Below are 14251 nucleotides of genomic sequence, written 5' to 3' on the forward strand. Positions count from 1 at the left end.
TTATACCACTGGTAGCAGCCCAGTCCCACCCTGCTACTAACGTACGAAAATTGTCCTTAGACATGATATTCACATGTTGGGAATTATTAGCGGGTCTCCAATCCCTCTCAATAAAATTAGGGGAAAGTATACTGTTGGCCATAGACAGGCAAGCTGCAGTAGATCTAGATAATCATATGTATTGCACTATGGCAACACCCATGGATTGTCAATACAAACAGATAGGCCCAGTGGGGCCAGTGTAGCCCCAGGACGACCAATTAATGATGACACTAGTTGGCTTTAGTTATCATATTTGGCCAATGACCGTGTTGCGAGGGCTTTAGTTATCATATTTGGCCAATGACCATGTTGCGAGGGCTTTAGTTATCATATTTGGCCAATGACCGTGTTGCGAGGGCTTTAGTTATCATATTTGGCCAATGACCATGTTGCGAGGGCTTTAGTTATCATATTTGGCCAATGACCATGTGGCGAGGGCTTTAGTTATCATATTTGGCAAATGACCATGTTGCGAGGGCTTTAGTTATCATATTTGGCCAATGACTATGTTGCGAGGGCTTTAGTTATCATATTTGGCCAATGACTATGTTGCGAGGGCTTTAGTTATCATATTTGGCCAATGACCATGTTGCGAGGGCTTTAGTTATCATATTTGGCCAATGACCATGTTGCGAGGGCTTTAGTTATCATATTTGGCAAATGACCATGTTGCGAGGGCTTTAGTTATCATATTTGGCCAATGACTATGTTGCGAGGGCTTTAGTTATCATATTTGGCCAATGACCATGTTGCGAGGGCTTTAGTTATCATATTTGGCCAATGACCATGTTGCGAGGGCTTTAGTGGCCAAACACACACACTAATACAGTTTATTTGGATTTGGCCTGTATGGGACACTGTATAAAAGAATTCTGAGTGTGTGGCTGGCTTTAGACCTGTTCCTGATTTGACAAATGGATCTGCCTTAATCTCCCCCATCTCCCATGTAAAATGTTCCAGGCCCACCCAGGATAAGCAGGAGGAACCATGAGTATAGGCCGAACCATTCCAGCACAGAAGGGGTGTCCCACGATGGAACGCGTCTGTTTGTCCGTGTGGCCTGCCAAAAACACAAAGCAATGTTTTCTTTTCTCTTTTTCATTCTTCGCTCTGTCCCAAAACTTCCTCCCACAACTATCGGCCCTCCAAATACACCAATCTGCCGTGGCCAGTGGCCAAGGAAAATAAACTCGGCCACGGAAATCTGCTCTGTAAGGATGTAAACACAAATAGTGCAGCGATGTTAGGGCTTCTCACACATTGCTGCTTATGGACTACAGCTCCCATCAGCCTCTCTGCCACTTTTAGCACTGTCCTACCTCCTCATCATCCTGTGGCAGCTGAAGGCTACTGAACATTGTAGTTCACCTGTACCTAGGAAACCATAGACAGTTACCTCCCCCCCAATAGCCTCATTTACTAAAAATCATTGCAATTTGCCCACCTGCCTCTAGGTGCAGGCAATGAACCAATAAAAACCCTCCCCTTTGTAAATTGTGCTCTAATTGGCTGCACATTAACACTGGTGCCTCCCAGGTTCTATGCTCCCTGTATTGGGCTTCTACAGACACAACCTGCACCTGTCTTTTGCACTTAGAGACTCACCTGGTGGGAGCTGTAGTTCAAGGAGAAATAGAGAGGTAGATATATCTTCAGCAGAACCCCCATAAAGGGAAACTACACCTAAAAATTTGAGCTTTTTGAAAAGGAAACATAATTTCAAGCAACTTTTCAATATACATCAGTTAAACAATCTGCAGCATTTTCATGATGTTTAATGTAATAATATGGTTTGGAACAGTTCCCTAAGCCCCGCCCCTGTTTCCTATGCTCCACCCCTGTTCCTTAAGCCCCACCCCCTGTTCCCTAAGCCCCACCCCCTGTTCCCCTGCTGGTCTGGCTGACTACTTTGTGACTCAAATAAAATGCAACATTAGTCGCCTCCCCTCACCTGCCTTCAGCCTGCCTCCTCCCAATCCCACAATCCCCTGCTGCAAATGTGATGTCAATAAGGAAAGGAACATCCCAGTGCAATGCATTGTGGGTTATGTAGTTCCTGCATGCTGCCTGTAAGCTGTGGAGAAGTGGTTACAATCTGTAACATCAGTGTTTTAGTCCCTCACCTGCCTTCAGCCTGCCTCCTCCCAATCCCACAATCCCCTGCTGCAAACGTGATGTCAATAAGGAAAGGAACATCCCAGTGCAATGCATTGTGGGTTATGTAGTTCCTGCATGCTGTCTGTAAGCTGTGGAGAAGTGGTTACAATCTGTAACATCAGTGTTTTAGTCCCTCACCTGCCTTCAGCCTGCCTCCTCCCAATCCCACAATCCCCTGCTGCAAACGTGATGTCAATAAGGAAAGGAACATCCCAGTGCAATGCATTGTGGGTTATGTAGTTCCTGCATGCTGTCTGTAAGCTGTGGGGAAGTTGTTACAATCTGTAACATCAGTGTTTTAGTCCCTCCTCCCCTGCCAGGGTTTCCAATGATGCAGAAAGAGTAGAACAGTTTTGCAGCTGGATTTCAGCATATAAACATGGGATTTATTCCTACTGTTTGAAGGAACAGATTACAGGGATAGGGATATTAGGGGTTTGGGCTCTTTAACACATTTTTGTTCAAAAGCCAGAATTCCCCGTTAATTAGAATTTCCCCAGAAGTGCTGGCCCCTCCCACCGGTGCGGGAATGAGATTATTTGTATGTAAATCCTTGCACCCAACGTGCAAATAATCCATAAAAAGGGAATAATTGAGGTTTCCGGGACACGGGCAGAAACCGTTAATGTTCCAGGGGGGCTAATTAGAAACACATTCCCAGAGCGGGGGGGGGGGGGGCTGCGGATGACGCGCTGCCGGATCACAAAACCCAGCGCGGAAAATGTGAGTATTGCGCCTAACCAGAAATACTTGTCTTGCTGCCCTGACTCTCCAGCCAAGGGATCTTTTTTTCCTATTTTCCATTGGGACCCGCGGGGAATAAAGGCAAAGAGCCGAACAACTGACACTCGTGTTCTAGAAGTGTGTGCGGATACTGTGCGTTCACATTCAGCAACGCGGAATTATTAAAGGGCAACTTAACAGTTTCATATTGGGGAAACCAAATCTGCCGCAAAAAAAAAGTGTTTTCCCTAATGGAAAGTTAAATTGTAGTTGAAGTTCCCCTTTAAAAATCAATTTACTAGGAAAGCTGGATATTTATGTGTATATAGTACTGTGTTTGGAATAATGCGGGTTTCCCCCCAACGTTACTCACCCCAAAAATGCAAGGAAAGTGATAAAAGGGGGATAAATGTTCCCAACTGCAACAGAAGCACAAGTAAGTACTCACACACCTGCATTGCCACCTCTAACTGTGCGACTGGGCACATCCACTACTCATTAAGCTACATGGGCACCTTGGCTCTGTGGGTTGCACCCTGCTGCCCTGAGCTAATTGTTGTGGTGCAAAACTTTGGAAAGAATAAAAGCAATTTGCTATGAATCATGGGAAATAAAAATGATCCTAACATTTTCCCTTTATTGCCCACTTTGGGGCAACGCACCTTATAAGGGGAGGTTCACCTTTAAGTTAACTTTTAATATGTTGTAAAAAGGCCAATTCTAAGCAACTTTTCAATTGGTCTTCATTATTTGTTTTTTATAGTTTTTGAATTATTTGCCTTCTTCTTCCGACTCTTTGCAGTTTTCATATGGGGGTCACTGACCCCGGCAGCCAAAAACCTATTGCTCTGTGAGGCTCCAGTTTGTTATTCCAAATTTTTAGTACAGGTATGGGATCTGTTATCTGGAAACCCGTTATCCAGAAGTCTCCCATAGACTCCATTTTAATTAACTTTTTAAATTGTTCCTTTCCCTTTTCTCTGTAATAATAAAACAGTACCTGTACTTGATCCCAACTAAGATATAATTACCCCTTATTGGGGCAGAACAGCCCTATTGGGTTTATTTAATGGTTAAATGATTCCCTTTTCTCTGTAATAATATAACAGTACCTGTACTTGATCCCAACTAAGATATAATTACCCCTTATTGGGGCAGAACAGCCCTACTGGGTTTATTTAATGGTTAAATGATTCCCTTTTCTCTGTAATAATATAACAGTACCTGTACTTGATCCCAACTAAGATATAATTACCCCTTATTGGGGCAGAACAGCCCTATTGGGTTTATTTCATGGTTAAATGATTCCCTTTTCTCTGTAATAATAAAACAGTACCTGTACTTGATCCCAACTAAGATATAATTACCCCTTATTGGGGGCAGAACAGTCCTATTGGGTTTATTTAATGGTTAAATGATTCCCTTTTCTCTGTAATAATAAAACAGTACCTGTACTTGATCCCAACTAAGATATAATTACCCCTTATTGGGGGCAGAACAGCCCTATTGGGTTTATTTCATGGTTAAATGATTCCCTTTTCTCTGTAATAATAAAACAGTACCTGTACTTGATCCCAACTAAGATATAATTACCCCTTATTGGGGGCAGAACAGCCCTATTGGGTTTATTTAATGGTTAAATGATTCCCTTTTCTCTGTAATAATAAAACAGTACCTGTACTTGATCTCAACTAAGATATAATTACCCCTTATTGGGGGCAGAACAGCCCTATTGGGTTTATTTAATGGTTAAATGATTCCCTTTTCTCTGTAATAATAAAACAGTACCTGTACTTGATCCCAACTAAGATATAATTACCCCTTATTGGGGGCAGAACAGCCCTATTGGGTTTATTTCATGGTTAAATGATTCCCTTTTCTCTGTAATAATAAAACAGTACCTGTACTTGATCCCAACTAAGGTATCATGGATTCTTGTTGGATGCAAAACAATCCTATTGGGCTTAATTACCGTATATACTCGAGTATAAGCCGATCCGAATATAAGCCGAGGTACCTAATTTTACCTAAGAAAACTGGAAAAACGTATTGACTCGAGTATAAGCCTAGGGTGGGAAATGCAGCCGCTACTGCTAAGTTTTAATAATCAAAATAAATACCAATAAAATGACATTAATTGAGGCATCAGTGGGGTATATATTCTTCAATATTTATTTCAAAGAAAAACAGTAAACTAGCTCTGTAAGCGGAGAAGAGGGTCAACAAAAACAATATGAGTACTACCCCACGCTCATTGCACATTGGCAAACTGGCTGCAGACCCGGTCCCGGTCCCTGGGTGCTGAAAAACTAGGCTTATACTCGAGTATATACAGTAATGGTTTATTGATTTTTTAGTAGACTTAAGGTATGGAGATCCAAATTATGGAAAGACCCCTTATTCTGGATAATGGGTCCCATACCTGTACTTATTTTTCTATTTAGCCCCTCTCCTATTCATATATCAGTATTTCCTTCAAACCACTCCCTGGTTGCTAAGGTCCTTTGGACCCTAGCAACCATATAGCTGCTGAAACGCCAAACGGGAGAGCTGCTGAACAAAAACAGAAACCATTAAGAAACTACAAATAATAAAAAATGAAGACCAATTGCAAATTACTCTCTACATCATACTACAAGTTAACTCAAAGTTGACCAACTCCAGTAACTAATAACTCCCATGAGCACCAGAGGGGTTGGAGGATACAGGTGAACATGAATGGGTTAAATATCTGAAGGCGGTTTTTCTCCCGGCATCTGGCCGGACTCGGGAATCCCATAATGGGACTTATTCCATGAAATGCACAGCGTACCACTGACAGGAGCGCATATATTTCCTGGACGCGCAGAACACGGGCTGCCATGGTTGCCTAGCAACAGGCGGCGTAGAGAAAACACTCCCAAACAAGTGACTGTATGAGGTCAGCAGACCCCTCTGCGCTGAGAGGCTCTTGTACAGTTAACTCTTGCTGCACTGCTCTGTGTATTATATACTGCAGCACAGGGTGAGGTGGGGATAAAGGGAAAGCTAATGTTTAAAGGGGAACTAAACCTTAACATCGACATCATGTATTATAAGGGATAATGTACCCCCTACTGTAAATGATAAGGATATTAGCAGTCACTGAGGGGTTCTGTGCCCATATAAAGGCACAAGGCTGCAGGCTGAGTTATACAGGGAACTCTGAGTATCACTCATGTATTATAAGGGATAATGTACCCCCTACTGTAAATGATAAGGATATTAGCAGTCACTGAGGGGTTCTGTGCCCCCCATATAAAGGCACAAGGCTGCAGGCTGAGTTATACAGGGAACTCTGAGTATCACTCATGTATTATAAGGGATAATGTACCCCCTACTGTAAATGATAAGGATATTAGCAGTCACTGAGGGGTTCTGTGCCCCCCATATAAAGGCACAAGGCTGCAGGCTGAGTTATACAGGGAACTCTGAGTATCACTCATGTATTATAAGGGATAATGTACCCCCTACTGTAAATGATAAGGATATTAGCAGTCACTGAGGGGTTCTGTGCCCATATAAAGGCACAAGGCTGCAGGCTGAGTTATACAGGGAACTCTGAGTATCACTCATGTATTATAAGGGATAATGTACCCCCTACTGTAAATGATAAGGATATTAGAAGTCACTGAGGGGTTCTGTGCCCATATAAAGGCACAAGGCTGCAGGCTGAGTTATACAGGGAACTCTGAGTATCACTCATGTATTATAAGGGATACTGTACCCCCTACTGTAAATGATAAGGATATTAGCAGTCACTGAGGGGTTCTGTGCCCATATAAAGGCACAAGGCTGCAGGCTGAGTTATACAGGGAACTCTGAGTATCACTCATGTATTATAAGGGATACTGTACCCCCTACTGTAAATGATAAGGATATTAGCAGTCACTGAGGGGTTCTGTGCCCCCCATATAAAGGCACAAGGCTGCAGGCTGAGTTATACAGGGAACTCTGAGTATCACTCATGTATTATAAGGGATAATGTACCCCCTACTGTAAATGATAAGGATATTAGCAGTCACTGAGGGGTTCTGTGCCCATATAAAGGCACAAGGCTGCAGGCTTTCCTTTTGTCGGAAGACTCCATAAAGCTGTTCCTGTAAGCTGCCATCATCAAATTCTAGTTCTGCCCACTAGAATGCTGATATAGTAGCTTACAGTGGGAGGGGCCAAGACGTGTTTAACCAGTGGGCTGGGCTAGAATGCTGATATAGAGGCTTACAGTGGGAGGGGCCAAGACGTGTTTAACCAGTGGGCTGGGCTAGAATGCTGATATAGTATCTTACAGTGGGAGGGGCCAAGAAGTGTTTAAGCAGTGGGCTGGGCTAGAATGCTGATATAGTATCTTACAGTGGGAGGGGCCAAGAAGTGTTTAAGCAGTGGGCTGGGCTAGAATGCTGATGAAAATGAATAGGGAGGGGAAGGAAGTGGGCTGGTCTTAAACACTTTAATGGTGGCTTACAGCAGGAATCCAGGGATCCTTTAGCTTGATGTTTTCCTGATGGAGGAAAGTGGGAACAGATGGTGGGAAAATGTAAGAGACTGATCCGTCCCATTCAGATTTATTTTCTGTATTTGGAGACTCCATGCAGGAAACAAGCAGTTGTTGGAATTTTGTTCTAATTGAGTAAAATTCTATATTTTTTCTCCCCAGCAGGATGCCAGGATAAAGTTTGAATACAACGGAGAGAAAAGGTAAGTGAATAAGAGATCAGGTACCATTGCGCCAGTAGGGGGAGTTATTGGAGGGATCAGGCACCATTGCGCCAGTAGGGGGAGTTATTGGAGGGATCAGGTACCATTGCGCCAGTAGGGGGAGTTATTGGAGGGATCAGGCACCATTGCGCCAGTAGGGGGAGTTATTGGAGGGATCAGGCACCATTGCGCCAGTAGGGGGAGTTATTGGAGGGATCAAGTACCATTGCGCCAGTAGGGGGAGTTATTGGAGGGATCAGGCACCATTGCGCCAGTAGGGGGAGTTATTGGAGGGATCAGGCACCATTGCGCCAGTAGGGGGAGTTATTGGAGGGATCAGGCACCATTGCGCCAGTAGGGGGAGTTATTGGAGGGATCAGGCACCATTGCGCCAGTAGGGGGAGTTATTGGAGGGATCAGGTACCACTGCGCCAGTAGGGGGAGTTATTGGAGGGATCAGGCACCATTGCGCCAGTAGGGGGAGTTATTGGAGGGATCAGGCACCATTGCGCCAGTAGGGGGAGTTATTGGAGGGATCAGGCACTATTGCGCCAGTAGGGGGAGTTATTGGAGGGATCAGGCACTATTGCGCCAGTAGGGGGAGTTATTGGAGGGATCAGGCACCATTGCACCAGTAGGGGGAGTTATTGGAGGGATCAGGCACCATTGCGCCAGTAGGGGGAGTTATTGGAGGGATCAGGCACCATTGCGCCATTAGGGGGAGTTATTGGAGGGATCAGGTACCACTGCGCCATTAGGGGGAGTTATTGGAGGGATCAGGCACCATTGCGCCAGTAGGGGGAGTTATTGGAGGGATCAGGTACCACTGCGCCAGTAGGGGGAGTTATTGGAGGGATCAGGTACCATTGCGCCAGTAGGGGGAGTTATTGGAGGGATCAGGCACCATTGCACCAGTAGGGGGAGTTATTGGAGGGATCAGGTACCATTGCGCCAGTAGGGGGAGTTATTGGAGGGATCAGGCACCACTGCGCCAGTAGGGGGAGTTATTGGAGGGATCAGGTACCACTGCGCCAGTAGGGGGAGTTATTGGAGGGATCAGGTACCATTGCGCCAGTAGGGGGAGTTATTGGAGGGATCAGGCACCATTGCGCCAGTAGGGGGAGTTATTGGAGGGATCAGGTACCACTGCGCCAGTAGGGGGAGTTATTGGAGGGATCAGGTACCACTGCGCCAGTAGGGGAGTTATTGGAGGGATCAGGTACCACTGCGCCAGTAGGGGGAGTTATTGGAGGGATCAGGTACCATTGCGCCAGTAGGGGGAGTTATTGGAGGGATCAGGTACCACTGCGCCAGTAGGGGGAGTTATTGGAGGGATCAGGTACCATTGCGCCAGTAGGGGGAGTTATTGGAGGGATCAGGTACCACTGCGCCATTAGGGGGAGTTATTGGAGGGATCAGGCACCATTGCGCCAGTAGGGGGAGTTATTGGAGGGATCAGGCACCATTGCGCCAGTAGGGGGAGTTATTGGAGGGATCAGGTACCATTGCGCCAGTAGGGGAGTTATTGGAGGGATCAGGTACCACTGCGCCATTAGGGGGAGTTATTGGAGGGATCAGGTACCATTGCGCCAGTAGGGGGAGTTATTGGAGGGATCAGGTACCACTGCGCCAGTAGGGGAGTTATTGGAGGGATCAGGTACCATTGCGCCAGTAGGGGGAGTTATTGGAGGGATCAGGCACCATTGCGCCAGTAGGGGGAGTTATTGGAGGGATCAGGTACCATTGCGCCAGTAGGGGGAGTTATTGGAGGGATCAGGTACCACTGCGCCATTAGGGGGAGTTATTGGAGGGATCAGGCACCATTGCGCCAGTAGGGGGAGTTATTGGAGGGATCAGGCACCATTGCGCCAGTAGGGGGAGTTATTGGAGGGATCAGGTACCATTGCGCCAGTAGGGGGAGTTATTGGAGGGATCAGGCACCATTGCGCCAGTAGGGGGAGTTATTGGAGGGATCAGGCACCATTGCGCCAGTAGGGGGAGTTATTGGAGGGATCAGGTACCATTGCGCCAGTAGGGGGAGTTATTGGAGGGATCAGGTACCATTGCGCCAGTAGGGGGAGTTATTGGAGGGATCAGGTACCATTGCGCCAGTAGGGGGAGTTATTGGAGGGCTCAGGTACCATTGCGCCAGTAGGGGGAGTTATTGGAGGGATCAGGCACCATTGCGCCAGTAGGGGGAGTTATTGGAGGGATCAGGTACCATTGCGCCAGTAGGGGGAGTTATTGGAGGGATCAGGTACCATTGCGCCAGTAGGGGGAGTTATTGCCCCTGATGTTGGATAGAGGGGGGAAGCTGAATGTGGGGCCCCTGGTTCCTTTGTGCGTTTCCCATGGAGGAGCCCGGATCCCACACTGAGTGCTGTTTGGATTTGGCGCTGGAATATATATATCAGTAAATATTGCCCCTTTACATCCTTTCCCTTGAGCCGCCATTTAGTGATGGGCTGTGTGCCCCCTCAGAGATCAGCTGACAGGAAGTGATGCAGCTCTAACTGTAACAGGAAGTAGTGTGGGAGCAAAAAGCAGAATTCTGTCCGTTCATTGGCTGATGGGGCCTAGCATGTATGTGTGCCTTGGCTTGTTTGTGTGCACTGTGACTCCTATGATCCCAGGTTTATATGCTGAAATCCAGCTGCAGAACAGTTCTACTCTTTCTGCATCATTGGAAATCCGGGCAGGGGAGGAGGGACTAAAACACTGATGTTACAGATTGTAACAACTTCCCCACAGCTTACAGACAGCCTGCAGGAACTACATTACCCACAATGCATTGCACTGGGATGTTCCTTAGATTAGGGTAGTTTATTTAAAGTTATTAGTGTCAAATGTCGCTTGTGTTACTTTTACCCTTAGAGAGGAGAGGGGCAGAATAGAAAAAAGATTTTTTTTCCAAAAAAGAGGAAAACCAAATAAATATCTAAAGACTGTCATGGCATTAAAGGGGTTAACTTAGTATAATGTAGAGAGTAATATTGGTCTTCATTTTTTTATTTGTAGTTTTTTAGTTTTTTCATTTTTTGTTCAGCAGCTCTCCAGTTGGAAATTTCAGCAGTTATCTGGTTGCTAAGGTCCAAAGTGCCTTAGCAACTAGGGAGTTGCTAAGGTAGAGTGGCAATGAGAGGGGGGAATATGAAAGGGGCTGAATAGAAAGATAAGTAATAGAAAGTAATAACAATAAAACTGGAGCCTCACAGAGCAATAGGGTTTGGCTGCCGGGGTCAGTGACCCCCATTTGAAAGATGCAAAGAGTTAGAAGGCAAATAATTAAAAAACTATACAAAATACATAATGAAGACCAATTGTAAAGTTCCTTAGAACTGGCCATACTGCCATGGCTGCTTCAGAGATGAACTTCCCCTTTAAAGTGATATTTTCTCGTGCTTCCCACTCAGCCAATGAGCAGAGAGCAAACAGATTTTCTGAAGTGCCGGCACACAGTATATTTGATATGGGAGTTCCCCAGGGCGCCTCCTCGGCACACAAACAGCTTGGCCAACACTGGCCAATCCGACGCGGCGTTGTGCAAATATCCCAGCTGCACGGTTACACAACCCCAGCACTCACACATAGAAAATAGAGCTGCAATGGGCTTAGTGCAACAGAACAGCTGTGTTTATGGATAATTAGCAGTTAATTGCCCCACTTACTGTCCCGCTGCCAATAGCCCTACATTATAGCCGGCCACGCGGCCCATTTCCCCTTGATTAAAGGGAAAATCATGTCCTAGGGTTGGCGCTTTGTGTTGTGTTATCGGGCAGCCGTAGCCTGGGCCGGCGTTGGGCCCTCTCATGGGATAGGAGGGACTAAAACACTGATGTTACAAATTGTAACAACCTCCCCACAGCTTACAGGCAGCATGTAGGAACTACATAACCCACAATGCATTGCACTGGGATGTTCCTTTCCTTATTGACATCACGTGTGCAGCAGGGGATTGTGGGATTGGGAGGAGGCAGGCTGAGGGGAGGCAGCTACTGTTACATTTTATTTGAGTCACAAAGTAGTCAGCCAGACCAGCAGGCAAACAGGGGCGGGGCTTAGGGAACAGTGGATGGGGCTTATGGAACAGTGGATGGGGCTTATGGAACAGGGGGTGGGGCTTATGGAACAGTGGATGGGGCTTATGGAACAGGGGGTGGGGCTTAGGGAACAGTGGGCGGGGCTTATGGAACAGAGGCAGGGCTTAGGGAACAGGTGATGGGGCTTATGGAACAGTGGGTGGGGCTTATGGAACAGTGGATGGGGCTTATGGAACAGTGGATGGGGCTTAGGGAACAGTAGATGGGGCTTAGGGAACAGGGGGTGGGGCTTAGGGAACAGGGTACAGGGCTTAGGGAACAGGGTACAGGGCTTAGGGAACAGGGGGTGGGGCTTAGGGAACAGGGGCAGGGCTTAGGGAACAGGGGCGGGGCTTAGAGAACAGAGGACGGGGTTTAGGGAACAGGCGGCGGGGCTTAGAGAACAGAGGACGGGGTTTAGGGAACAGGCGGCGGGGCTTAGGGAACAGAGGGCGGGGCTTATGGAACAGGGGGCGGGGTTTAGGGAACTGTTCCAAACCAGATTATTACATTAAACAGTTGCTTGAAATTATGTTTACTTTTCAAAAAGCTTAAGTTGTGTTTGGGCGGAGTTCCCCTTCAAACTTTGCATAAGGGAATACACGGGGGTGGGGGGGTGAGGGGTTCCATAGAACTCTGGACTGGGTTGTAAGCGCCATTTGCAGACTGCCCCCCTCAGTGCTGGTTACACACAGACACAGCAAATAAACCCAATTAGTGCCCCCCCCGGAGTGACTCACTGTGGGCCGTTTGTAGGTCTAACAGCACAATTACCCAGAGTGCCTGTGGTGCGGATACAGGTTGGAACGTACCAAGTCTCCCCATGTATAGTCTGGCCCGGCCGCTCCAGGCATCATCACTCTGCTTGGGAAACTGTATGGGAAGGAGCTGAGCCCGAGTGTGACTCACTGACATGTACGGGCTATAGCCACGTCTGTATGGCACGGCCTCTATGGAACCAGCCATGGCTATTGGCTCCCGCACTAATGGTACATACACTAGCCGCCATATTTATCCCTGGGCTTTGCCTAGTCCACGGGTGAGTCTAATGCTCTGATTGGATACAGGTTGGTCTAGCCCAGGGCTGAGTCTAATGCTCTGATTGGATACAGGTTGGTCTAGCCCAGGGGTGAGTCTAATGCTCTGATTGGATACAGGTTGGTCTAGCCCAGGGGTGAGTCTAATGCTCTGATTGGATACAGGTTGGCCTAGCCCTGTGGTCATTCTAATGCTCTGATTGGCTACAGGTTGGTCTAGCCCTGTGATCATTCTAATGCTCTGATTGGATACAGGTTGGTCTAACCCTGTGATCATTCTAATGCTCTGATTGGATACAGGTTGGACTAGCCCTGTGATCATTCTAATGCTCTGATTGGATACAGGTTGGTCTAACCCTGGGATCATTCTAATGCTCTGATTGGATACAGGTTGGTCTAACCCTGGGATCATTCTAATGCTCTGATTGGATACAGGTTGGTCTAACCCTGGGATCATTCTAATGCTCTGATTGGATACAGGTTGGTCTAGCCCTGTGATCATTCTAATGCTCTGATTGGATACAGGTTGGTCTAGCCCAGGGGTGAGTCTAATGCTCTGATTGGATACAGGTTGGTCTAGCCCAGGGGTGAGTCTAATGCTCTGATTGGATACAGGTTGGCCTAGCCCTGTGGTCATTCTAATGCTCTGATTGGATACAGGTTGGCCTAGCCCTGTGGTCATTCTAATGCTCTGATTGGCTACAGGTTGGTCTAGCCCTGTGATCATTCTAGTGCTCTGATTGGATACAGGTTGGTCTAACCCTGGGATCATTCTAATGCTCTGATTGGATACAGATTGGTCTAGCCCTGTGATCATTCTAATGCTCTGATTGGATACAGGTTGGTCTAGCCCTGTGATCATTCTAATGCTCTGATTGGATACAGGTTGGTCTAGCCCAGGGGTGAGTCTAATGCTCTGATTGGATACAGGTTGGTCTAGCCCAGGGGTGAGTCTAATGCTCTGATTGGATACAGGTTGGCCTAGCCCTGTGGTCATTCTAATGCTCTGATTGGCTACAGGTTGGTCTAGCCCTGTGATCATTCTAATGCTCTGATTGGATACAGGTTGGTCTAGCCCTGGGATCATTCTAATGCTCTGATTGGATACAGGTTGGTCTAACCCTGGGATCATTCTAATGCTCTGATTGGATACAGGTTGGTCTAACCCTGGGATCATTCTAATGCTCTGATTGGATACAGGTTGGTCTAACCCTGGGATCATTCTAATGCTCTGATTGGATACAGGTTGGTCTAGCCCTGTGATCATTCTAATGCTCTGATTGGATACAGGTTGGTCTAGCCCTGTGATCATTCTAATGCTCTGATTGGATACAGGTTGGTCTAGCCCAGGGGTGAGTCTAATGCTCTGATTGGATACAGGTTGGCCTAGCCCTGTGGTCATTCTAATGCTCTGATTGGCTACAGGTTGGTCTAGCCCTGTGATCATTCTAATGCTCTGATTGGATACAGGTTGGTCTAACCCTGGGATCATTCTAA

The 14251-nt window shown here is 46.8% G+C and overlaps 1 protein-coding gene across 2 annotated transcripts in view; it reads left to right on the forward strand.

Annotated features, from left to right (window-relative positions):
• map3k22 (mitogen-activated protein kinase kinase kinase 22) overlaps positions 1-14251 on the forward strand; it is an 88908-nt gene that overhangs the window by 56763 nt on the left and 17894 nt on the right. The window contains exon 4 of one of the 2 annotated variants that reach the window (XM_004915596.4): positions 7601-7638. In XM_004915596.4, coding sequence (XP_004915653.1) covers positions 7601-7638 — 38 coding nt within the window. Of the gene's footprint in view, positions 1-7597; positions 7639-14251 lie in introns of both variants that reach the window. The other variant, XM_002938005.5, reaches the window with a different exon arrangement.

Source organism: Xenopus tropicalis, chromosome 6 (genome assembly GCF_000004195.4).
Source record: "Xenopus tropicalis strain Nigerian chromosome 6, UCB_Xtro_10.0, whole genome shotgun sequence".
Lineage (NCBI taxonomy): Eukaryota > Metazoa > Chordata > Amphibia > Anura > Pipidae > Xenopus > Xenopus tropicalis.